Source organism: Schistocerca cancellata, chromosome 11 (assembly GCF_023864275.1).
Source record: "Schistocerca cancellata isolate TAMUIC-IGC-003103 chromosome 11, iqSchCanc2.1, whole genome shotgun sequence".
NCBI lineage: Eukaryota > Metazoa > Arthropoda > Insecta > Orthoptera > Acrididae > Schistocerca > Schistocerca cancellata.
In genome coordinates, this window is record NC_064636.1 from 69859637 (window position 1) to 69887524 (window position 27888).

The 27888-nt window shown below is 47.2% G+C and overlaps 1 protein-coding gene across 3 annotated transcripts in view; it reads left to right on the top strand.

Annotated features, from left to right (window-relative positions):
- The window catches only part of LOC126108851 (alpha-mannosidase 2), an 880291-nt gene that overhangs the window by 733360 nt on the left and 119043 nt on the right, over window positions 1-27888 (top strand). For all 3 annotated transcript variants that reach the window (XM_049914220.1, XM_049914219.1, XM_049914218.1), the window contains exon 12: window positions 15255-15568. In XM_049914220.1, the coding sequence (XP_049770177.1) occupies window positions 15255-15568 (314 nt within the window). The remainder of the gene's footprint in view (window positions 1-15254; window positions 15569-27888) is intronic.

Sequence of the window (27888 nt, forward strand, 5' to 3'; positions counted from 1 at the left end):
GAGGAGACGCAGATGCCAGCCAGAAACTCCAATGAAGATGTCTTACAGTTAAAGGACAAACGCTTCTGGAAGAAATAAAATACATCGCAGCTAGAAAAAGGCGGTTTTTATTTACAAAACGAATACACGATGAGGGAGTTTGCGAGTATCGAAATATGTGACTTAAATGACCATATCTGCTGATGGAGGACACGGAAAAATGGACTTGCACAGGGTAGCGTCTTGGCTCCAATATTATTTAACATCTATACCAATGATCTTTCCATCAGCCACCAGACACGAATGTTCATATATGCTGATGATGCAGCAGTGGCCACACAGGATAAAACCTTTGAACAAGTAGAGGAGAATCTCACAGGAGCCTTAACAGAACTTGCTACCTATTACGACGGCAATAATCTCAAACCAAACCCTAGTAAATCTCAAGTATCCGCCTTCCATCTTAGGAACAAACAAGCCAAACGGAAACTCCGAGTCATGTGGCAAGGGGAAGAGCTGAAACATACAAACAGCCCAAAATACCTGGGAGTAACATTGGACAGAGCACTTACTTTTAAGCAGCACTGTCACAACACTAAAAAAAAGGTCTGTGTCAGGAACGACGTACTGCGGAAGCTAACAGGTTCATCGTGGAGGGCTCAACCACATGTTTTGCGCACCACGGGTCTGGCGCCGAATATCTCAGCAGCGGAATACGCGGCGCCAGTTTGCAGGAACTCTGCTCACACTAAGCAAGTTGACGTCGCCGTAAACGAAACTGTACGCATTGCCACAGGATGCCTCAAACCAACTCCCACAGACATCATGTACCCCATCATAGGCATAGCACCACCCACTATCCGCAGACAAGTAGCCGCCGAGATCGAAAGATCAAAACAAAAGAATGACCCTCGACACCCGATGCATATGCACCGAAACCAACGTGTCCGGCTGAAATCCCGCACGAGTTTCATTGAAACTACTGAAGAGCTCGCCACCAAGCCCGCCGCAAGGCGGCTATCTCTTTGGGAAGAAATGGTGCCACACTCCACAATGGAACTACTTGAGGAGGGATCTGCAGGATTTCAACTACCTTTTACAACTTGGAGGTCATTAAACCGGCTGCGCACTGGAGTAACTGGGTGCAAATCAAACCTGTTTAAATGGGGTTACAGTGATGGCGACAGGTGTGAATGCGGAGCAATACACGACTTGGACCACCTACTGATCTGCCCAGATATGTCTGTAACATGCACTAAAGATGATATTTTGAAAGTCAATGACAAAGCAATCTACGTTGCTAATTACTGGGAAGGGAAGATATAATTGGTGCATCCGGACACGGAAGAAGAAGAAAAATCTGTTGATTGCATTGACACATTGACACAGAAACTTAAATTTTTTACATCGCCAAGAGATCCTAGAGCTTAGTATTTGACACAAATTGCAACATAATACCTCTACTCCTTACCGAGAAAAAGGGGTCTTAACAGACGGCCGTATCTTTTTATTGCACTAAGTTAGAAACTCAATTTTTTTTAGACCTTAGTATTAACATAAATTTCAGCGTGATATCTAGAAGTCGACGAAAGACCCCGAGAACAGACGACAGTGTGGCAGAACTGAGAATAGCCTTGGGAGAGCCAGCCATGATAAAACTCTTCCATCTGGTGTGCAAGATGTATGACACGCGCGAAATATCCTCAGACTTCTTAACAAGAATGTAATAATTCCAATTGCAAGGAAAGAAGTTGCTGAGGAGTGTGAAAATTACCGAACCATCAGCTTAGCTAAACATTAATACGAATTCTTTACAGAAAAATTGAAAAACTGCTGGAAGCTGACCTCGGGGAAGATCAGTTTGGATTCCGTAGAAATACTGGAACACGTGAGGCAATACTGACCTTACGACTTATCTTAGAAGAAAGATTAAGGAAAGGCAAATCCGCATTTCTAGCATTTGTAGACTTAGAGAAAGCTTTTGACAATGTTGACTGGAATACTCTCTTTCAAATTCTAAAGGTGGCAGGGCTAAAATACAGGGAGCGAAAGGCTATTTACAATTTGTACAGAAACCAGATGGCAGTTATAAGAGTTGTTGCGGAGGGAGTGAGACAGGGTTGTAGCCTATCCCCGATGTTACTCAACCTGTATATTGAGCAAGCAGTAAAGCAAACAAAAGAAAAATTCAGAGTAGGAATTAAAATCCATGGAGAAGAAATAAAAGCTTTGAGGTTTGCCGATGACACAGTAATTCTGTCAGAGACAGCAAAGGACCTGGGAGAGCGCGTGAACAGAAAGGATAGTGTCTTGAAAGGAGGATATAAGATGAACACCAACAAAAGCAGAACGAGAATAATGGAATGTAGTTGAATTAAAACAGGTGATACTGAGGAAATTAGGTTAGAAAATGAGATGCTCAATGTAGTAGATGGGTTTTGCCAGTAGTGCATCAAACTAAGTTATTATGGCTGAAATAAAGAGGCTATGAAATGTAACCTGGCAATGGCAAGGAAAGCATTTGTGAAAAGGGAGATCTGTTAATGTTGAATATAGATTTATTTGTAATAAAGTATTTTTCTAAATATATTTATCTATAGTGTAGGCCTGCATGGAATGAAATATGGACGATAAACGGTTTACACAAGAAGAGAGTTGAGGCTTTTGAAATGTGGTGCTACAAAAATATGCTGAAGATTACATGGGTAGACCACGTAAATAACGAGAATGTACTGAATAGAATTGAGGCGAGAAGAAATTTGTGCCACAAGTTGAGTGAAGTAGCGATCGGTTGATACAGCTCATTTTGAGGCATCAAGGGATCACAAGTGAAATTGTGGAGGCAGGCCGAGAGATGAATACAGTAAGAAGGTTCATAACGATACCACCTGTTACACTATGTGATCAAAAGTATCCGGACACCTGCCTCAAAATGACTTACAAGTTTGTGGCGCCCTTCATCGATAATGTGCAAATCAATATGGTGTTGGTCCACCTTCAGCCTTGATGACAGCTTCCACTCTCGTAGGTATTCGTTCAGTCAGGTGCTGGAAGGTTTCTTGGCGAATGGCAGCCCATTCTTCACGGAGTGCTGCACTGAGGAGAGGTATCGATGTCGGTCGGTGAGGCCTGGCACGAAGTCGGCGTTCCAAAACATCCCAGAGGTGTTCTGTAGGATTCAGGTCAGGACTCTGTGCCGGCCAGTCCATTACAGGGATGTTAGTGACGTGTAACCACTCCGCCACAGGCCGTGCATTATGAACAGGTGCTCGATCGTGTTGGAAGATGCAATCAGCATCCCCGAATTGCTCTACAACAGTGGGAAGCAAGAAGGTGCTTAAATCATGAATGTAGGCCTGTGCTGTGACAGTGACACTCGAAACGACAAGGGGTGCAAGCCCCCTCCATTAAAAGCACGACCACACCGTAACACCACCGCCTCCGAATTCTACTGTCGGCACTACGCACGCTGGGAGATGATGTTCACCGGGCATTCGCCATACCCCCACCCTTGCCATCGGATCGTCACATTCTGTACCGTGATTCGTCACTACACACAATGTTTTCCCACTGTTCAATCGTCCAATGTTTACGCTCCTTACATCAAGCGACGCGTCGTTTGGCATTTACCGGCGTGATGTGTGGCTTATGAGCAGCCGCTCCACCACGAAATCCAAGTTTTCTCACCTCCCGCCTAACTGTCATAGAACTTGCAGTGGATCCTGACGCAGTTTCGAATTCCAGTGCCGTGGTCTCGATAGGTGTCTGCCTATTACACATTACGACCCTCTTCAACTATCGGCGGTCTCTGTCAGTTAACAAACAAGGTCGGCGTGTAGGCTTTTGTGCTGTACGTGTCCTTTCACGTTTTCAGTTCACTATGACATCGGAAACAGTGGACTTAGAGATGTTTAGGAGTGAGGAAAACTCGCGTACAGATGTATGACACAAGTGACACCGAATCACCTGACCACATTCGATGTCTAATGTCTACTGAGGTCGCTGATATGGAGCACCTGGCAGTAGCTGGCAGCACAATGCACCTAAATGATTAACCTTTGTTGATCCATTATGAAAAACGTATGTGTTTGGGGCGTCCGGATACTTTTGATCACATAGTGTAAGTTAAAACATTATGACCACTCCCCAAAGATGTGGGCTACAAATGGAGAAATGCATTGAGATAAGCGACTTTGTCGAAGGGCAGTTTGTTATTACGTAATGCTTCAGAACCAGTATGTCGAAAACGACGAAGTTGGTGGATTGTTCACGTGCTACTGTCGTGAGCATGTACGGAAAGAGATAGCAGGACACTGAAACTACCACTAGACAGTAAATCGTTGGACGTCCACGACTCTTCAGAAGATCGTGGGGTTCGGAGGCTTGTCTGCTGTGTAAAGTAGAATGCATGGTGACCTGTGGCATCTCTGCCGAAAGAGCATATTTCTGGTGCATGCATAAGTGTTTCATCGTACATTGTCGGACATGGAGCTACTCAGCAGACCACGTGTTCACGTGTTGGCCCAAAGGCAGCGTCAGTTATGATTGCATTAGGCACGGGACCATTGGGATTCGACCTCCGATCAATGGAAGTATTTCGGCTCTTCGGGTGAATCAGATTTTTGCGACACAGGGTCGATGATTGTCTCCACAAACGCCGTCACCGAGGTGAACGGCGTGTCGATACGTGCAGCGCGCCACCCACGTTGGCTGGTGGGAGCAGTATTATGCTACGGGAGGCATTCTCCTGCGCTTGCATGGGACCTGTGGTAGTAATCGAAGAAGCTGCGAGCCACCGCATTCCTTCACGCTTGATGTCATCTTTCAGCAGAATAAGTGTTCGTGTCTCGGAGCCAGAACTGTGCTACACTGGTTTCAGGAGTACTATAGTGAAATAACATTGGTTTCTCGGCGATCAAATTCCGCTGATATAAACCCTATGGAACCCATCTGGATCGCTATCGGGCGCCGTCACCGCGTACGCAAATCGCGGGCCGCGCACTCTTGGGTGTCTTGTCACGGTACGCGCGACTCCCCCCTCCCCCCCCCCCCCCCCCGTCGGAAGTTCTCCCTCGGGCATGGCTGTTGTGTCGTCCTTAGCGTAAGTTAGTGTAAGTTATATTAAGTAGTGTGTAAGTTTGAGGACCGATGACCTCAGCAGTTTCGTCGAATGAGACCTTCTCGCCCCCCCCCTCCCCCCCAAAAAATATTACAAATCAGCGACCCATTATTTACGCGAATTACATGACCTGTCTGTACACATCTAATGCCACGTACTTCCACAAATTTACCATCGAACTGTCGAATCGCTGATACGCAGAATCAGTAATACATTTGGTTCCAAAGATAGACAAACAAGATATTAAGCGGGTGGTCATAATGGCCGACCTGTGTGGCCGAACCGTTCTAGGCGCTTCAGTCTGGAACCGCGCGACCGCTACGGTCGCAGGTTCGACTGCTGCCTCGGGCATGGATGTGTGTGGTGTCCTTATGGTAGTTACGTTTAAGTAGTTCTAAATTCTAGGGAACTGATGACCTCAAATGTTAAGCCCCGTAGTGCTCAGAGCCATTTGAACCATTTGATTTGTGGTCATGATGTTTGTCCTCATGAGAGTAAGTTCCAGTAGTTATTCGGAGATGAAGAGGCTTGCACAGGACAGAGTAGCGTGGCAAGCTGCATCAGACCACAGCATGTCTAGCTCTGCCTGAGTAAAACGCAAATGTCGTGTGACTAGGGCCTCCCGTCGGGTAGACCGCTCGCCTGGTGCAAGTCTCTCGATTTGACGCCACTTCGTCGACCTGCGCGTCGATGGGGATGAGATGATGATGATTAGCACAACACAACACCCAGTGCCGGAGCGGAGAAAGTCTCCGACCCAGCCGGAAATCGAACCCGGACCCTTAGGATTGACATTCAGTCGCGCTGACCACTCAGCTACCGGGGGCGGAGAAGTTTCATGTCAAGCTTCACGACGGTTCGTTGCTGAAATATTACACTTATCATTTTTCCGGCAAAACAAAGTAACAGCCCTTACACAAACGAAAACCACGACGAGACTGATTTGTCTACAGACGTCGCAGTCGACTGGGAAGGCGTCACGGTTGTCCCGTTATTTTATAGCCACACCTCGTAGATGTTGAAATCCTGAAAACACTTCGTGCAGCTAAAGGCCACATCTTCCTCGCAGTTAGTTATTAATCGCCACTTAACAATTCCCTTTACTTGTGCTAGCGGACCCTTTAAATTCATTTTCCGGACAGCCGAGACAAAGAATACTTTCTACTCTCTGTACTTGATTCAGGGGGAAAGTATTCGTTGGTAGTATGTAATGTCCACTCTAGAACCTCATGTAGACACTGTTTAAAAAGACGCGTATACAGGTAACAACCTCACAGTACGTAAAATGGGAAAAAAACTGCCTAAAATTGAAGCAACAGCTGGACAGATCACCCAGAAGCTCGCTAATAATCAGTCAAGCGTATAAAACCTGAGACAACCGCACAACATCTACATCTACATCTACATCCATACTCCGCAAGCCACCTGACGGTGTGTGGCGGAGGGTACCTTGAGTACCTCTATCGGTTCTCCCTTCTATTCCAGTCTCGTATTGTTCGTGGAAAGAAGGATTGTCGTTATCCTTCTGTGTGGGCTCTAATCTCTCCGATTTTATCCTCACGGTCTCTTCGCGAGATATACGCACGAGGGAGCAATATACTGCTTGACTCTTCCGTGAAGGTATGTTCTCGAAACTTTAACAAAAGCCCGTACCGAGCTACTGAGCGTCTCTCCTGCGGAGTCTTCCACTGGAGTTTATCTATCATCTCCGTAACGCTTTCGCAATTACTAAATGATCCTGTAACGAAGCGCGCTGCTCTCCGTTGGATCTTCCCTATCTCTTCTATCAACCCCATTTGGTACGGATCCCACACTGCTGAGCAGTATTCGAGCACTGGGCGAACAAGCGTACTGTAACCTACTTCCTTTGTTTTCGGATTGCGTTTCCTTAGGATTCTTCCAATGAATCTCAGTCTGGCATCTGCTTTACCGACGATCAACTTTATATGATCATTCCATTTTAAATCACTCCTAATGCGTATTCCCAGATAATTTATGGAATTATCTGCTTCCAGTTGCTGACCAGCTATATTGTAGCTAAATGATAAGGTATCTTTCTTTCTATGTATTCGCAGCACATTACACTTGTCTACATTGAGATTCAATTTCCATTCCCCGCACCATGCGTCAGTTCGCTGCAGATCCTCTTGCATTTCAGTACAATTTTCCATTGTTACAACCTCTCGATGTACCACAGCATCATCCGCAAAAAGCCTCAGTGAACTTCCGATGTCATCCACAAGGTCATTCATGTATATTGTGAATAGCAACGGTCCTACGACACTCCCCTGCGGCACACCTGAAATCACTCTTACTTCAGAAGACTTCTCTCCATTGAGAATGACAAGCTGCGTTCTGTTATCTAGGAACTCTTCAATCCAATCACACAATTGGTCTGATAGTCCATACGCTCTTACTTTGTTCATTAAACGACTGTGGGGAACTGTATCGAACGCCTTGCGGCAGTCAAGAAACACGGCATCTACCTGTGAACCCGTGTCTATGGCCCTCTGAGTCTCGTGGACGAATAGCGCGAGCTGGGTTTCACACGATCGTCTTTTTCGAAACCCATGCTGATTCCTACAGAGTGGATTTCTTGTCTCCAGAAAAGTAATTAAACTCGAACATAATACGTGTTCCAAAATTCTACAACTGATCGACGTTAAGAGATATAGGTCTATAGTTCTGCACATCTGTTCGACGTCCCTTCTTGAAAACGGGGATGACCTGTGCCCTTTTCCAATCCTTTGGAACGCTACGCTCTTCTAGAGACCTACGTTACACCGCTGCAAGAAGGGGGGCAAGTTCCTTCGCGTACTCCGTGTAAAATCGAACTGGTATCCCATCAGGTCCAGCGGCCTTTCCTCTTTTGAGCAATTTTAATTGTTTCTCTATCCCTCTGTCGTCTATTTCGGTATCTACCATTTTGTCATCCGTGCGACAGTCTAGAGAAGGAACAACAGTGCAGTCTTCCACATATTACACCTGTTTGTAGTTAGCTGTCGAGGCTCAGTCGAAATCCGAAAATACTAGTAACGTTCGTAGTTGTAATAGTACACCTACGTCTACAGGGCTGCTTCTCCAATTCACAACCAAGCCTTTGACAGGCGGTTCAAAGAACCATTTTCAAACTGCTTATCTACTATTACACTCTCGAATAGCGTTTGGGAAAAATGCACTCGTAAATATTTCCGTGCGAGCTCTGATTTCTCTTATTTTATCACGACAGTTATACACTCCTGGAAATGGAAAAAAGAACACATTGACACCGGTGTGTCAGACCCACCATACTTGCTCCGGACACTGCGAGAGGGCTGTACAAGCAATGATCACACGCACGGCACAGCGGACACACCAGGAACCGCGGTGTTGGCCGTCGAATGGCGCTAGCTGCGCAGCATTTGTGCACCGCCGCCGTCAGTGTCAGCCAGTTTGCCGTGGCATACGGAGCTCCATCGCAGTCTTTAACACTGGTAGCATGCCGCGACAGCGTGGACGTGAACCGTATGTGCAGTTGACGGACTTTGAGCGAGGGCGTATAGTGGGCATGCGGGAGGCCGGGTGGACGTACCGCCGAATTGCTCAACACGTGGGGCGTGAGGTCTCCACAGTACATCGATGTTGTCGCCAGTGGTCGGCGGAAGGTGCACGTGGCCGTTGACCTGGGACCGGACCGCAGCGACGCACGCCAAGACCGTAGGATCCTACGCAGTGCCGTAGGGGACCGCACCGCCACTTCCCAGCAAATTAGGGACACTGTTGCTCCTGGGGTATCGGCGAGGACCATTCGCAACCGTCTCCATGAAGCTGGGCTACGGTCCCGCACACCGTTAGGCCGTCTTCCGCTCACACCCCAACATCGTGCAGCCCGCCTCCAGTGGTGTCGCGACAGGCGTGAATGGAGGGACGAATGGAGACGTGTCGTCTTCAGCGATGAGAGTCGCTTCTGCCTCGGTGCCAATGATGGTCGTATGCGTGTTTGGCGCCGTGCAGGTGAGCGCCACAATCAGGACTGCATACGACCGAGGCACACAGGGCCAACACCCGGCATCATGGTGTGGGGAGCGATCTCCTACACTGGCCGTACACCACTGGTGATCGTCGAGGGGACACTGAATAGTGCACGGTACATCCAAACCGTCATCGAACCCATCGTTCTACCATTCCTAGACCGGCAAGGGAACTTGCTGTTCCAACAGGACAATGCACGTCCGCATGTATCCCGTGCCACCCAACGTGCTCTAGAAGGTGTAAGTCAACTACCCTGGCCAGCAAGATCTCCGGATCTGTCCCCCATTGAGCATGTTTGGGACTGGATGAAGCGTCGCCTCACGCGGTCTGCACGTCCAGCACGAACGCTGGTCCAACTGAGGCGCCAGGTGGAAATGGCATGGCAAGCCGTTCCACAGGACTACATCCAGCATCTCTACGATCGTCTCCATGGGAGAATAGCAGCCTGCATTGCTGCGAAAGGTGGATATACACTGTACTAGTGGCGACATTGTGCATGCTCTGTTGCCTGTGTCTATGTGCCTGTGGTTCTGTCAGTGTGATCATGTGATGTATCTGACCCCAGGAATGTGTCAATAAAGTTTCCCCTTCCTGGGACAATGAATTCACGGTGTTCTTAAGTGTATTTCCTGTGTAGGTGGGAGTCAACAGAATACACTTATGCTCATAAATTAAGGATAGTTGCAGAATGTGGTGCGACACAACGTGGCACTACACGAAACTGGCGCTGATAGCATAGGCACAGGCAGCATAGGCTAGTCCACAGTATTGGTGATATGTTGAGTAAATCGTCCCGAAACACATGTGCTACAAAACGCCACTGTTTCCTGCGCATGTGCCCCGACATCAGTATGAGATATGATCACCACGCACACGTACATAGGCCGCACAACGGGTTGATGATTAGGACAACACAACACCCAGTCCCTGAGCGGAGAAAATCTCCGAACCAGCCGGGAATCGAACCCGGGCCCTTAGGATCGATATTCTGTCGCGCTGGCCACTTAGCTACCGGGGGCAGACTGTTCCTGAGAAAAGAGGTTCTTACCAGAAGGACAGACAGACAACAACGAAGTGCAGAATGAGATTTTGACTGTGAAGCGGAGTGTGTGCTGATATGAAACTTCCTGGCAGATTAAAACTGTGTGCCGGACCGAGACTCGAAACCGGGACCTTTGTCTTTCACGGGCAAGTGCTGTACCAACTGAGCTACCCAAGCACGACTCATGCCCCATCTCACACCTTTACTTCTGCCAGTACCTCGTGTCCTAACTTTACAGAAGTTTGGAAGGTAGGAGACGAGATACTCGCAGAAGTAAACCTGTGAGGACGGGGCGTGAGTCGTGCTTGCGTAGCTCAGTTGGTAGAGCACTTGCCCGTGAAAGGCAAAGGTCCCGGTTTCGAGTCTCGGTCGGGCACACAGTTTTAATCTGCCAGGAAGTTTGAACAACAAAGTTATCCTACAAAGATTCCGTTTTTAGCGACCAAGGTACGATACCCTAACAAGGGAACCTCCCCATCGCACCCCCCTCAGATTTAGTTATAAGTTGGCACAGTGGATAGGCCTTGAAAAACTGAACACAGATCAATCGAGCAAACAGGAAGAAGTTGTGTGGAACTATGAAAAAAGTAAGCAAAATATACAAACTGAGTAGTCCATGCGCAACATAGGCAACATCAAGGACAATGTGAGCGTACGAGCGCCGTGGTCCCGTGGTTAGCGTGAGCAACTGCGGAACGAGAGGTCCTTGGTTCAAGTCTTCCCTCGAATGAAAAGTTTACTTTCTTAATTTTCGCAAAGTTATGATCTGTCCGTTCGTTCATTGACGTCTCTATTCACTGTAATAAGTTTAGTGTCTGTGTTTTGCGACCGTACGGCAAAACCGTGCTATTAGTAGACGAAAGGACGTGCCTCTCCAATGGGAACCGAAAACATTTGATCGCAAGGTCATAGGTCAACCGATTCCTCCACAGGAGAACACGTTTGATATATTCTATACGACACTGGTGACGGCATGTGCGTCACATGACAGGAATATGTTGTCGACCCACCTAACTTGTACGCTTGGCGAATGGGTAAAAAGATTCTTCTACCTTGCCCGGTTTAGGTTTTCTTGTCGATGTGATAATCACTCCGAAAAAAGTGATGAAAACATAAGAGTTTGCCACATAAACTGCAACAAATGAATGCAACAGTTTCACAGTCGCACAGTTTTCCCTGTGCTCTGTCAAAACATATGTTTTTAATGTTTTCAAATTTTTCCGTGTGTAGACCGTCAAATCCTGCATATGTCCAAGCAAATCTGAACATGTCCTGGAATTTTGGAGAGCGAAGTTGATTATGTGTGAGTGCCTGAATTTTGATAATTGTCTGAAAATAAAAAAAATTAAACTTTTCACTCGAGGGAAGACTTGAACCAAGGACCTCTCCTTCCGCAGCTGCTCACGCTAACCACGGGGCCACGGCGCTCCTGATCTCATATTATCCTTGATGTTGCACGTCGTGCACATGGACTACTCAGTTTGAATATTTTGCTTATTTTTTTCGTAGTTCCACACAAATTCTTCCTGTTTATATTGTAACAAATAAGCCCTCGGTCACAAATATTAAGTCAAACTGACCAGGTTTCGACGCTACTATGAGCGTCTTCTTCAGAATTAGACTAACTGTACTAAAACATTAGGTGTATAGTAAAATAATAAAATTAAAGTTTGTACTGACTCGAAACGATGCAGTACTTACAAGTCACATATTAAGAAAGATCTCGGCCGGAAAGGCGACGTCATGAAGACTTGTCAGATGGCGAGCCAGCTAAGGGCTGCTCGTACTGTGGACAAGGGTTGCAACAAGACTGAGGTGCCCACTTTAGAAAGTGTGGGGAAGTCGGCAAATTGGATCCGTAACTTCGGGATAAGGATTGGCTCTGAGGATCGGGGCGTATCGGGCTTGGTCGGGAAGTGGGTCAGCGCTAACGTGCCGGGCCTGGGCGAGGTGAGTGCCGTAGGGGTGCCGGTAAGTGCGGGCGTTTAGCGCGGGCGTGGTCTGCTCTCGCCGTTGGTTGGCCTCGTGCTGGCCGGCGGTGCAGGATGCGCGCGCCTGCGCGGCGTTCGTGCCCCGGTGCTTCAACCTGCGCGCAGGATCCGAGCTCGGTCCCGTGCCTTGGCCTCCCACGGATCTTCCTTGCTGCGAGGCCGCGTCCGCCTTAGCGTGCTCCTCCGGGGGCGCGCGGGTGCGCGGATTCTCTTCGGCCGCCATTCAACGATCAACTCAGAACTGGCACGGACTGGGGGAATCCGACTGTCTAATTAAAACAAAGCATTGCGATGGCCCTAGCGGGTGTTGACGCAATGTGATTTCTGCCCAGTGCTCTGAATGTCAACGTGAAGAAATTCAAGCGAGCGCCATCTAGTAGCCGCAGAAACAACTAGGCTACTGTACATTCAAAATTAGACACATGAAATTGTGATGCAGCTGATTCAGGCATAACGTAAGCATTAATAATAACAGGATGAAGTTACATATTTATCTGCTTTAAATAGAGATACATTTTGTAACGTAAAACCGTTGGTTATGACATACAAGAAAACAGCAAAGATGTGACAGGAAAACAACATTTCGGTAAACTGCATGAGGAAATCTGAATCAAAGATCAAGCAATGGCTTTATACAGTCGAAAAAGTTTTTATTTCGCAGCTGCAGCTGTTCGTTGAGAATGAGGCCATCATGACGAGTGAGATGTTTGAAAATCTCCAGTTCCTCTGAGACATCTAACCTACGCCCCTTCTTTTCGGTATGCAGAATATTGCTATCGCCTATGGCTTTAGGCACGTGTCCAGTAATTAAGAGATGATCGGCAAAGGATGAAATTAGGGGACTGGTGCCGTTCTTTGTCAAAAGGTGTTCTCTATATCTGACGGTGAAAGCACGTTCGGTTTGCCCTATACAGGGTGTTACAAAAAGGTACGGCCAAACTTTCAGGAAACATTCCTCACGCACAAAGAAAGAAAATATGTTATGTGTACATGTGTCCGGAAACGCTTACTTTCCATGTTAGAGCTCATTTTATTACTTCTCTTCAAATCACATTAATCATGCAATGGAAACACACAGCAACAGAACGTACCAGCGTGACTTCAAACACTTTGTTACAGGAAATGTTCAAAATGTCCTCCGTTAGCGAGGATACGTGCATCCACCCTCCGTCGCATGGAATCCCTGAGCACTGATGCAGCCCTTTGAGAATGGCGTATTGTATCACAGCCGTCCACAATACGAGCACGAAGAGTCTCTACATTTGGTACCGGGGTTGCGTAGACAGGAGCTTTCAAATGCCCCCATAAATGAAAGTCAAGAGGGTTGAGGTCAGGAGAGCGTGGAGGCCACGGAATTGCTCCGCCTCTACCAATCCATCGGTCACCGAATCTGTTGTTGAGAAGCGTACGAACACTTGGACTGAAATGTGCAGGAGCTCCATCGTGCATGAACGACATGTTGTGTCGTACTTGTAAAGGCACACGTTCTAGCAGCACAGGTAGAGTATCCCGTATGAAATCATGATAACGTGCTCCATTGAGCGTAGGTGGAAGAACATGCGGCCCAATCGAGACATCACCAACAATGCCTGCCCAAACGTTCACAGAAAATCTGTGTTGATGACTTGATTGCACAATTGCGTGCGGATTCTCGCCAGCCCACACATGTTGGTTGTGAAAATTTACGATTTGATCACGTTGGAATGAAGCCTCATCCGTAAAGAGAACATTTGCACTGAAATGAGGATTGACACATTGTCGGATGAACCATTCGCAGAAGTGTACCCGTGGAGGCCAATCAGCTGCTGATAGTGCCTGCACACGCTGTACACGGTACGGAAACAACTGGTTCTCCTGTAGCACTCTCCATACAGTGACGTGGTCTACGTTACCTTGTACAGCAGCAACTTCTCTGACGCTCACATTAGGGTTATCGTCAACTGCACGAAGAATTGCCTCGTCCGTTGCAGGTGTCCTCGTCGTTCTAGGTCTTCCCCAGTCGCGAGTCATAGGCTGGAATGTTCTGTGCTCCCTAAGACGCCGATCAATTGCTTCGAACGTCTTCCTGTCGGGACACCTTCGTTCTGGAAATCTGTCTCCATACAAACGTACCGCGCCACGGCTATTGCCCCGTGCTAATCCGTACATAAAATGGGCATCTGCCAACTCCGCATTTGTAAACATTGCACTGACTGCAAACCAAGTTCGTGACGAACACTAACCTGTTGATGCTACGTACTGGTGTGCTCGATGGTAGTACTGTAGAGCAATGAGTCGCATGTCAACACAAGCACCGAAGTCAAAATTACCTTCATTCAATTGGGCCAATTGGCGGTGAATCGAGGAAGTACAGTACATACTGACGAAACTAAAATGAGCTCTAACATGGAAATCTTTGTGTGTGAGGAATGTTTCCTGAAAGTTTGTCCGTACCTTTTTGTATCACACTGTATAATAGGAGGAGCAGGTATCGCAGATGATCTTATGAACGGGAGAACTTTCAGTAGGGGAGCGAATGGATTTCAAATTATTAATGAAGTTTCTCTTTAGATTATTATTAGTAGAGAAGGCAGCATTGGAGTTGCATTTGTTGCGAAGCATGCGCTGATTCTGATTGGAAATGGGTCCTGTGAATGGAATAGAAAAACGTTTTTTTGGATTAATTTCAGTGCATGAGGTGCTGAGCGTGGTAGTTCTTGCAGTTTTTCTTTTTTTAAAATGTGACTTGTAAGAACTGCATCTTTTCGAGTCAGTACAAACTTTAATTTTATTAATGTACTATATACGTAATGTTTTAGTACAGTTAGTCTAATTTTGAAGACGACGCTCATAGTAGCGTCGAAACCAGGTCAATTTTGACTTAATGTTTGTGACCGAGGGCTTATTTGTTACAATATAATTCTGACACGGTCACAGAACCTTAGCAGCTATGTTCAAAGTTTTCTTCCCGTTTTCTCGATTGACCTGTGTCCAGTTCTTCGAGGCCTATCCACTGTGCCAACTTATAACTAAATCTGAGGGGGGTGCGATGGGGAGGTTCCCTTGTGAGAAGGAAAGGAGTTGTAGCCGCGGTGAGACGTAGCGAGTGTGTGTGTGTGTCTGATGTCGGCAGGGCGGCGTGGGCGGCGAGTCGTCGCCGGGCCCCTACCTGCAGATGTCTGGCGAGGAGTTCGAGCTGCTGTTCGTGGCGGACCTGGCGCCGCTGTCGCTGGCCGTGTACACGGTGGAGCGCGCCGAGGCGCCGCCGCCGGGCTCGCGCGCCGTCGTCTACTGCGCGCGCTGCCGCCCGCCGCCCGCCCCCGCCGCCCCCGCCGGCCAGGAGGCGCAGCCGGCGCCGTTCGAGGTGCGGCCCGTGCAGGCGGGTGACGTCCAGCTCGAGAACCACCGCCTCAAGCTGCTGCTCGACGGCCGCACCGGCCTGCTCAGGTAGGCGGCGCAGCGCGTTGTCGTGCTGGAAACTGCGCAGCCCTCACCTCATACCCTGCCCACTCCTAATATTCATACTTCAAATCCATCACTAGCTCGTTAGCGGGATTATTGACCTGATGAAACTCCTCTCTTTCTGTAGTACAGACCTCACGTAAGTACATTAAGCAACTATTACAACTTGTACCTCAGACTCCTGAGCAGTTTCTTGTTCGTGCATTGTCTTGTTGGAAAATGATCTTTTGTAATACAGCTCTCGCCTTAAATACAGTAGCTACTCTTACAATTCGTACACTACTGGCCATTAAAATTGCTACACCAAGAAGAATTGCAGATCATAAATGGGTATCCATTGGACAAATATATTACACTAGAACTGACATGCGATTACATTTTCACGCAATTTGGGTGCATAGATCCTGAGAAATCAGTACCCACAACAACCACCTCTGGCCGTAATAACGGCCTTGATACGCCTGGGCATTGAGTCAAACAGAGCTTGGATGGCGTGTACAGCTTCGACACGATAGCACAAGAGTAGTGACTGGCGTATTGTGACGACGCAGTTGCTCGGCCACCATTGACCAGACGTTTTCAGTTCTTGAGAGATCTGGAGAGTGTGCTGGCCAGGGCAGCAGTCGAACATTTTCTCTATCCAGAAACGCCCGTGCAGGACCTGCATCATGCGGTCGTGCATTATCTTGCTGAAATGTAGGGTTTCGAAGGGATCGAATGAATGGTAGAGCGACGGGTCGTAACACATCTGAAATGTAACGTCCACTGTTCAAAGTGCCGTCAATGCGAACGAGACGTGACAGTGAAACCAATGGCACCCCATACCATCACAGCAGGTGATACTCCAGTATGGCGATGACGAATACACGCTTCCAATGTCCGTTCACTGCGATGTCGGCAAACACGGATGTGACCATCATGATGCTGTAAACAGAACCTGGATTCATCCGAGATGCACCGTGGTTCGTCGTCGAGTACACCATCGCAGGCGCTCCTGTCTGAGGTGCAGCGTCAAGGGTAACCGCAGCCGCGGTCTCAGAGCTGATAATCCGTGCTGCTGCAAACGTCGTCGAACTGTTCGTGCAGATGGTTGTTGTCTTGCGAACGTCCCCATCTGTTGACTGAGGGATCGAACGTGACTGCACGATCCGTTACAGCCATTCGGATAAGATGCCTTTCATTTCGACTGCTAGAGATACGAGATCCAGCACGGCGTTCCGTATTACCCTACTGAACCCACCGATTCCATATTCTGCTAACAGTCATTGGATCTCGACGAACGCGAGCAGCAACGTCGCGATACGATAAACCGCAATCGCGGTAGGCTACAATCTGACCTTTATCAAAGTCGGAAATGTGATGGTACGCATTTCTCCTCCTTACACGAGGCATCACAACAACGTTTCACCAGGCAGCGCCGGTCAACTGCTGTTTGTGTATGAGAAATCAGTTGGAAACTTTCCTCATATCTGCACGTTGTAGGTGTCGCCACCGGCTTCAACCTTGTGTAAATGCTCTGAAAAGCTAATCATTTGCATATCACAGCACCTTCTTCCTGTCGGTTAAATTTCGCGTCTGTAGCACGTCATCCTCGTGGTGTAGCAATTCTAATGGCCAGTAGTGTCGTTCCAAGGCTTGACAGGCAGCGAAAGACGTCCCCGGAGGCTGATCAGAAAGCCTCCCCGGTGCGTCTGACAAGCAGGTTTCAGGTACTGTCTATGGCTGAGGCAGATGCAGCTGCCTGCCCTGTTTCAGAGGATAATTCTCAGCCTTCAAGGTCCGGGCAATCGCAGAGAGTGGGCTTATTGGTAGTTGGGAGCTCCAGTGTTAGGCGCGTAATGGGGTCCCCGCACTAGTGACGTGTGTCGCTTTGGATCTGAGGAAATTCTCTCTGGATTCCAGCGGCTATCTGATTTGGTGAAGGCTGTCGGTCTTGCTTACGAGAGGAAGGCAGAGCTCACCATTTGCAGCATCGTTGACAGAACCGACTGCGGACCTTTGGTGCAGAGCCGGGTGGAGGGTCTGAATCAGAGGCTCAGACGGTTTTGCGACCGTGTTGGCTGCAGATTCCTTGACTTGCGCCATAGGGTGGTGGGGTTTCGGGTTCCGCTGGATAGGTCAGGAGTTCACTCAGCTGGCGGCTACACGGGTAGCGGAGGTTGTGTGGCGTGGACCTTAAATACTGGCCATGTTTACAATTCAATTCAAGTATCATGGACGTATTGCTTTGCTAAGGACTGCTCCCTGTCTGTAATACATCCCTCGCCTTACATGTGTATGACACTGTCTCGGTGGCCGGCTCTGACCCAGAACCAATACTGCCATAGGCAAGCTGCAATCACTATATGATGTTCCGAATCGTTGCTAAGCAAGTGTGGGAGATGGGGTATCAGTTTCAGTCTAGAATAAACTAGACGAATCAGGATTGGCCCTATAAAGGGTCTGTTCCTAGCGCCTGTCTCTATGAGGTCGTTCACGTGCGACAGAGAATAGAGTGGCAGTACCTAGAGTTCATAGTTTAATTCGAACACCCAATCATAAAATGTCGGATCTTTCCAAATACGACTTAGTCGCAGACACTCGTATTGCACACAAACCCATACCCTCACTCACACTGCATGCATTTTAGGAGAATGCATACGATAAGGACAGGACAGGGAGAGACTGCGGCCCGCTACAGACTGAATCGGATGCGTCGTTCTCAAAACATTGTCATAAATGATGACTGGAATTGTTTGAACACTGTACCTGCGTCTAATTTGAAGAGGTCTCAGCCATACAATAAATTTAAGTCGTTCCACCTTTTCGGTACACTGTTACATTGAAATTAATGTAGATCAAGTTCAAATGGCTCTGAGCACTACGTGACTAAACATCTGAGGTCATCAGTCCCCTAGAACTTAGAACTACTTAAACCTAACTAACCTTAGGACATCACACACATCCACGCCCCAGGCAGGATTCGAACCTGCGACCGCGGTTCCATACTAAAGCGCCTAGAACCGCTCGGTCACAGCGCCCGGCGTAGATCAAGTTCTCCATATGTTTGTGCACGGCATCAGTAACGGCTGTATCAATAGTTAACCAATACTTTCACTGTGCATACGTTTACTTAAATCCGTTTTTTCCTCGCGGTAAACAGTTTTCGTTGTATTCAGTTAAACACGTCCAGTAGTTGGCTACTACGTGATCTTACGTCTCCGTGTAGGATTCACTGGAATTTTCCACCGTTCACGGCGCAGTACAGAAAAAAATAAAACAAGATGGAAACCATAGGCGGTGAACAACGAAACACGGCACAGTAAGGCTGACGGGGAAGTCTACTGGTAGTTCAATATTTTCGGGACGACCGTCAGGAAAAAAATCGAATAACCAATAGCAGGGTAACATACTACCTGTCGGAGTGTGGGATGTCAAATGTCTGAATGTAGTGGGGAAGCTGATGCTGAGTGCATACCACTCCCAGAAAGCTCAAACACGATTATGAATCTATCATTTGAAAGCAGTTTGTCAGCGAACTTGTAAGACCAATACCAGACTGTATACCGGATATAACCTCTGGCGATCACCTTTAGTTTTGCGCACCGTTGTTTCAAGCAGAAGTCTGGAGTTCTTGTTTAAACCGTAGACCTGCTTCTGATTGATATGCCTCTTTGTACCGTCTTGTGCCACGTTTTTGCTGGACGACTCAAGGAATTCATTAAAGTTGTTCGGAACAACAGTCAGATGTTTCTGTTAATATTTTGTTGTGGTTCATCAGTACAGTAATAGAGCTATGCAATTAATAAACCCGTTACATCTACGACCAGACTTACGGGACATGAAAAGTAATGTATATAAAAATAATAATATAAAATTGTACACAGCCAGCAAGTTGCTGCCCGTGAACAAAGAAACACACGTGAAGAAGATTCAAAGACATTTAGATATCTTAAGAACCTCTGTAGACTCGTTGCGGTTTGGAAGCGCTGTAACAAATATGTAAGGAAATCACGCATGTCCGGTCGGAGTGGCCGAGCGGTTCTAGGCGCTTCAGTCTGGAGCTGCGCGACCGCTACGGCCGCAGGTTCGAATCCTGCCTCGGGCATGGATGTATGTGATGTCCTTAGGTCAGCTAGGTTTAAGCAGTTCTAAGTGCTAGGGAACTGATGAACTAAGATGTTGAGTCCCATAGTGCTCAGAACCATTTGAACCATTTTTGAAATCACGCATGCAGAATCGCGGTTTGGGGGAGGGGTATAAAAAGTTTTTGGTTTAGCGCGGACCAGCAGCCATTTGTGTAGTTATTCGAACATCTGCCTTACTGTAACTATGTTACAGTACTGGGTTTTATACACAAATCAAAAATATTTTTGCATCACCCAGGTTCCCAGAACTCTGAAAATAGCTGCTGACTGTGGATATCGTATCACAGACACAGTCCCTTTGACTGTTCAGAGATGTCACTGAACCCGCCCAAAGATGTAAACAACCATGCATGAGCAGCGCCTATTAGACAGAGGGGGTCCGACAGCCGATCAGTCCCAGTCATTCCACCAGGAAGGAGGTACACAGCTCGTGTTGTCTGTAGTTCAACCGTGCCTAGACGGTCATCACCGCGGTTCGATTGCGTTCGCATTGTTACTTTGTGCGAGGAAGTGCTCTCAACAAAGGAAGTGTCCAGGCATCTCGGAGTGAACCAAAGCGACGTTGTTCGGAAATGGAGGAGATGCAGAGAGACAGGAACTGTCGATGACATGCCTCGCTCAGGCCGCCCAAGGGCTACTACTGCAGTGGATGACCGCTATCTACAGATTATGGCTCGGAGGAACCCTGACAGCAACGCCACCATGTTGAATAATGCTTTTGGTGCAGCCACAGGACTGCTGTTTTGTGGTGACATTATGTGGGGCCGATGTAACGCTGATGGTGGTCATGGAAGGCGCCGTAGCAGCTGTACGATACGTGAATGTCATCCTCGGAACGATAGTGTAACCGTATCGGCCCCCATCGTGCACATCTTGGGAATGACTTCCTTCAGGATAACGACATCACTCGACTAGAGTGGCCAGCATGTTCTCCAGACATGAACCCTACCGAACATGCCTGGGATAGATTGAAAAGGGCTGTTTGGGTACGATGTGACCCACCAACCACTCTAAGAGATCTACTCCGAATCGTCGTTGAAGAGTGGGACAATCTGGACCAACAGTGCCTTGATGAACTTGTGTACAGTAAACCACGACGAATACAGGCATGCATCAATGCAAGAGGACGTGTTGCTGGGTATCAGAGGTGCCGATGTGTGCAGCAATCTGGACCACCACCTGTGAAGGTCTCGCTGTATGGTGGTACAACATGCGATGTGCGGTTTTCATCAGCAATAAAAAAGGGCGGAAAAGATGTTTATGTTGATCTGTATTCCAGTTTTCTGTACAGGTTCCGAAACTCTCTGAACCGAGGTGATGCAAAACTTTTTTTGATCTGTGTAATTAAATTTCCCCATTTAACACGTTATAACACGGAAACTAATTACCATACGACCAACAAATTTGGTAGCATTAATGTCAAGGAGATGAGAAAGAGAAATAATGCAGAATCAATTCAACAGAAACACATTTAATGGGCTGCTACAGTACATAGTACCATTACAAACCGATGCCATTACTCCTAAGAAAGAGCTCAACATGGCTGCCCGCAGTGTCCAAAAGAGTCTGAGAGCGCAGGATTGCATTCTGTACAGCAGAACGAAGCATGGCTACTTCTCTTGATATGCTGGGATTCATATGAGTATATGTGTTTGAGTTCCCTTGGTAAACCTGTCCTTCAGGTAGCCCCACAACCAGAAATAACAGGGAGTGAGATCAGGTTACCGTGCTGGCTGAGCATTTGGAAGCGATCGGCTGATAACTCGATCGCCGCCAAACGAGTTTCGGAGAAGGAGATGTGCGGTATTGCCCCATCTTGCGCGAAAACTGTGGAGATCAGTGCGTCTCTCTTCTGTAGGGAGGGCATGGCATGCTGGCGAAGCATATCGCAGTAATGCTGGGCAGTCGCACTGCACGTCTTTGGTCGCAGAGCGCCAACCTGTTCAAAGAAAGAATGGACCAACGATGAAGATATCGTGAAGCCGCACCATCGGGTGACACGTTCACCATACAGGGGAACATCATGCAGACTGACTGGACCTGAAGATCTCCACATTCGGCAATTCTGTGTGTTCACCTCACCTCACCTCAGAGAAGAATGAGCCATCTTCGCCAACGCTTGCGAGAAAGTGGAGATACACTCCTGGAAATTGAAATAAGAACACCGTGAATTCATTGTCCCAGGAAGGGGAAACTTTATTGACACATTCCTGGGGTCAGATACATCACATGATCACACTGACATAACCACAGGCACATAGACACAGGCAACAGAGCATGCACAATGTCGGCACTAGTACAGTGTATATCCACCTTTCGCAGCAATGCAGGCTGCTATTCTCCCATGGAGACGATCGTAGAGATGCTGGATGTAGTCCTGTGGAACGGCTTGCCATGCCATTTCCACCTGGCGCCTCAGTTGGACCAGCGTTCGTGCTGGACGTGCAGACCGCGTGAGACGACGCTTCATCCAGTCCCAAACATGCTCAATGGGGGACAGATCCGGAGATCTTGCTGGCCAGGGTAGTTGACTTACACCTTCTAGAGCACATTGGGTGGCACGGGATACATGCGGACGTGCATTGTCCTGTTGGAACAGCAAGTTCGCTTGCCGGTCTAGGAATGGTAGAACGATGGGTTCGATGACGGTTTGGATGTACCGTGCACTATTCAGTGTCCCCTCGACGATCACCAGTGGTGTACGGCCAGTGTAGGAGATCGCTCCCCACACCATGATGCCGGGTGTTGGCCCTGTGTGCTTCGGTCGTATGCAGTCCTGACTGTGGCGCTCACCTGGACGGCGCCAAACACGCATACGACCATCATTGGCACCAAGGCGGAAGCGACTCTCATCGCTGAAGACGACACGTCTCCATTCGTCCCTCCATTCACGCCTGTCGCGACACCACTGGAGGCGGGCTGCACGATGTTGGGGCGTGAGCGGAAGACGGCCTAACGGTGTGCGGGACCGTAGCCCAGCTTCGTGGAGACGGTTGCGAATGGTCCTCGCCGATACCCCAGGAGCAACAGTGTCCCTAATTTGCTGGGAAGTGGCGGTGCGGTCCCCTACGGCACTGCGTAGGATCCTACGGTCTCGGCGTGCATCCGTGCGTCGCTGCGGTCCGGTCCCAGGTCGACGGGCACGTGCACCTTCCGCCGACCACTGGCGACAACATCGATGTACTGTGGAGACCTCACGCCCCACGTGTTGAGCAATTCGGCGGTACGTCCACCCGGCCTCCCGCATGCCCACTATACGCCCTCGCTCAAAGTCCGTCAACTGCACATACGGTTCACGTCCACGCTGTCGCGGCATGCTACCAGTGTTAAAGACTGCGATGGAGGTCCGTATGCCACGGCAAACTGGCTGACACTGACGGCGGCGGTGCACAAATGCTGCGCAGCTAGCGCCATTCGACGGCCAACACCGCGGTTCCTGGTGTGTCCGCTGTGCCGTGCGTGTGATCATTGCTTGTACAGTCCTCTCGCAGTGTCCGGAGCAAGTATGGTGGGTCTGACACACCGGTGTCAATGTGTTCTTTTTTCCATTTCCAGGAGTGTAGAAGTCAACAGATCGTTGTGCATCTTTGGCGCAAGCTGCTGTACAATTTGGATCTGGTACGGATACCACTCGAGAATGGTTCGAAGCACCTTCTGCACAGTGGACCACTGGATGTTCAACTGTCACGACACAGCACGCGCCCTGCCTGACAATTGGGCATTGCGCGCAGCGTTGTCAGCCATAGCAACAGCGATTTCATCAGCCACAACCGGTCGTCGGCCTCTTCCCGGTCCAGTTCTCCAGTTGATTCGATCTTTTTCATCATGCTCCGCACAGCAGGTGGAGAAAGTCGACCCTTCCATAATCCTTTCAGCCGGCGGTATTCTCGAAATGCAGCTGCAGCATTACTGTTGTTTTGGTAACAGAGCTTCACCAACAATGCTCTGCGCCTTCTGTCCGAGCTCACGTTGACACGTCAACAAGTGCACTGCAACTGGTCACGTGTGTGGGACTGTGAATCACGATGTCTGATCACGGCATCTGGCGGCCACAGGTCGAACTGGACGGTGGCGCTGTCACGCATGGGAGTCGTGCATCCCACACTCTGGACATTAACGCTACCATGTCTGGTACTCGTACCATAATGAGTCTCCGTGTTATAACGTGTTAAATAGGAAAAGTTTAATTACATCCACCCGGTATATAAGCAAGGTCTGAACGACAAACCAGACTGGGCGCCCAGGCGAATTGTCCGAATCGATTACTTTTTTTCGCAAAAAGATTTCATTGGGATGAAATTAATGCTCAATTAATTCTACCATTTGAATTGAGTACGCACCGTTCGGATTTTATGTGCAAAAACGTGCAAAAAACAAGTTTCTTTTTGAAGCGCGCCACTTCAGTACTCTAAACTTGTACGAGTCAATTCAAAGTTTCCACGAAGATAGATAGATGGATAAAGTCAAAATAGAATTTTTTTTATCAAACACTCTTTATGCGTTGTCGAATTACGACGCTTTAAAGTCGAGCTGAATGTAGCACATAAAACTCGCTCTTACGTGAATTGAGTGCGCGGAAACGATTTAAAGTGAATCAAATAAATTAAAAACGAGATCATACGATAAGATTGAAAACTCGCTCTCAAAAATCTAGCTTTATTTCGATTTCAAGTGAAAAAAACACATTTTTGTGAGTTTTTTTACGCGCGACACTTCTGTTCAAAAATGGTTCAAGTGGCTCTGAGCACTATACGAGCACGTCTGAGGTCATGTCCCCTAGAACTAATTAAACCTAACTAACCTAAGTACATCACACACATCCATGCCCGAGGCAGGATTCGAACCTGCGACCGCAGCAGTCGCGCGGTTCCAGACTGTAGCACCTACAACCTCACGGTCACAGCGGCCGGCGCCACTTCTGTGTTTCATACTTGTGCGAATCTTTCACATTTTGTAATAAGACAAACAAATACGTGTAATTAATGATCGTCGTGTTGCCTTGTGAAAGCTTGATCCTTTGCTGCGATATGAGCAACGTAATTAAAAAAAAAACGTTCAAATGTGTGTGAAATCTTACGGGACTTAACTGCTAAGGTCATCAGTCCCTAAGCTTACACTCTACTTAGCCTAAATTATCCTAAGGACTCGAACCTCCGCCAGGACCAGCCGCACAGTCACGACTGCAGCGCCCCAGGCCGCTCGGCTAATCCCGCGTGGCGCCGTCGGGTCACTATCGGCCGCCATCACCGCGTACGCGAATGTGCGGCCCGTTATTTACGCGAATTACGTGGTCTGTGCGTAGACATCTAATGCCACATACCTCCACAAACCCACCAACAAACTATCAGATCCCTGATATGTAGTGTCGGTGATGTATTTCGTTCCAAAGAGTGACAAACAAGCTATTAAGCAGGTGGGCATAATGTTTTGTCCAGTCAGTGTAGATGGATGTTGCAGGTTCTAACAACCCTACCACAACAAAGGTCAAAATTTTATTAACGATTGTGGTGTTGCTCGCGCTGCTAAATACTGCATTATCGGGCAACAACAGTCATATTATGTGGCAGGTGTCATTAGAGCACAGTTAATAAAGTCATTTCATGTAATAAAGAAAAAAACTAGGCACTCATCTTTTTGTGTTTCCCACGCAGGTCGCGTCGCAAAATCATGCCTCAATCGTTGAAAATCTAGGTGGTTATGATTCCAAGCTCGGATGCAAAGAGGCCTAGGTTTTATTCTGCTATATTCAAAAGTTTTGTAGATGCGCTTCTCAAACCATTCTTGGAGATTAAACCTTTCCAAGTTAGCACAATGGTGATGTAAAAAAATAATCAGCACTCCGAATTTAAGTTACACTTCCTTTTAACTGCTTTTATTGCAATATCACGCGACACGCTAAACATCAATTCACAATACAAAACATACTTCAGAACATCTTCCTCACAGTCACTGTTAATGTTTACATTTTATAAGCTGACGACAATATTCGTCTTTCCAACATGACGTTCACGACTTGACTTTCTCAACGTCCGACTCTCTAACAAGTTAAGAACTAACTAATTATCACTTACGCGCCCAAAAATCAGAGTTACAACTTCGTCAAAGATCATAGTGACAAAAGAAAGAATACACATAAGAATAATATCATTGCAACATAAACATATCGATGTATCAAAAGTGAAATCAGATCTGAATGTTGTCTCAGAAATATGTTACGTAGTTAACAGAAATACAGTAGAATATTACTGGTATCGAGAGGTTCAGGTAAGGTACCATAATGGTTACGTAATTCAAGTACCATTACAAGATGTAACACTCACAAGTATTTAGGTGAGCTCTAACCATCTGTAGTGTTCACTACTCGTGCCGTGTTGGATTAAATCGTAATAGTGGAAGTCCAGTACATGGGCATTCACAGAAATTTTTCCAAGCGGCAAAATTCTGAAATTGCCGTTTCCGTGGGATTTAAAAATTTCAGGCTTTTGTTCCCCAGATACTAAATATAACAATAATTATTGAATCTTAAAACTGTTCGTAGTTATATATTTAGTGTTTTTAAGATAGAATACTTTTATAACGAAACTGTAAGCATATTCAATTCCATATGCTAAGTAGGGATTGGAGTTATTATAATATTAATTGCAATAATAATTATTATAATAATTCCAGTCCCGAAGAAAACAGGTGCTGACAGATGTGAAAATTACCGAACTATCAGTTTAATAAGGCACAGCAGCAAAATACTAACACGTATCCTGTACAGACGAATGGAAAAACTGGTAGAAGCCGACCTCACGGAAGATCAGTTTGGATTCCCTAGAAATATTGGAACACGTGGCGCAATACTGACCGTATGACTTATCTTAGAAAATAGATCAAGGAAAGGCAAACCTACGTATCTAGCATTTGTAGACTTAGAGAAAGCTTTTGACAATGTTGACTGGAATACTCTCTTTCAGATTCTGAAGGCAGCAGGGGTAAGTTATAAAGAGTCGAGGGGCATGAAAGGGAAGCAGTGGTTGTGGTTGAGAAGGGAGTGACACAGGGTTGTAGCCTCTCCCCGATGTTATTCAATCTATATATGGAGCAAGCACTAAAGGAAACAAAACAAAAATTCGGAGTAGGTATTAAAATCCATGGAGAAGCAATAAAAGGTTCGCCGATGACATTGTAATTCTGTCAGACAGCAAAGGACCTGGAAGAGCTGTTGAACGGAATGGACAGTGTCTTGAAAGGAGAATATAAGATGAACATCAACAAAACCAAAACGAGGATAATGGAGCGTAGTCGAATTAAATCGGGTGATGCTGCGGGAATTAGATTTGGAAATGAGACGGTTAAAGTAGTAAATGAGTTATGCTATTTGGGGAGGAAAATAACTAATGATGGTCGAAGTAGAGATGATATAAAATGTAGAGTGGCAGTGGCAAGGAATGCGTTTCTGAAGACGAGAAATTTGTTAACATCGATATAGATTTAAGTGTCAGGAAGTCATTTCTGAAAGTATTTGTATGGAGTGTAGCCATGTATGGAAGTGAAACACGGACGATTGATAGTTTAGACAAGAAGAGAATAGAAGCTTTCGATATGTGGTGCTACAGAAGAATGCTGAAGATTAGATGGGTTGATCAAATAACTAATGAGGAGGTGTCGAATAGAATTGGGGAGAAGAGGAGTTTGTGGCACAACTTGACTAGAAGAAGGAATCGGTTGGTAGGACATGTTCTGAGGCATCAAGCGATCGCCAATTTAGTATTGGAGGGCAGCGTGGAGGATAAAAATCGCAGAGGGAGACCAAGAGATGAATACACCTAGCAGATTCAGAAGGATGTAGGCTGCAGTAGGTACTGGGAGATGAAGAAGCCTGCACAGGATAGAGTAGCAGGGAGAGCTGCATCAAACCAGTCTCTGGACTGAAGACCACAACAACAACATGCTAGGTAGACTTCTTATGTTATGAATATGAATCCGGGTGCTATCTTACTGATTGAATGCTGTAAAATTTCATTCTCATATGATTAACTCCGGGGTATCTAACGAGCTATGAATAAATATACAAAATAAATAAAAAATGTTTCTAGCCCCTTAATACGGCACGAGACCGAAGTAATAATCTGAAACAGACAAAAAGAAAAAAAAGAAAAAAAAGTAGCCTAAATGAATTCTCCTCGAAGAGGA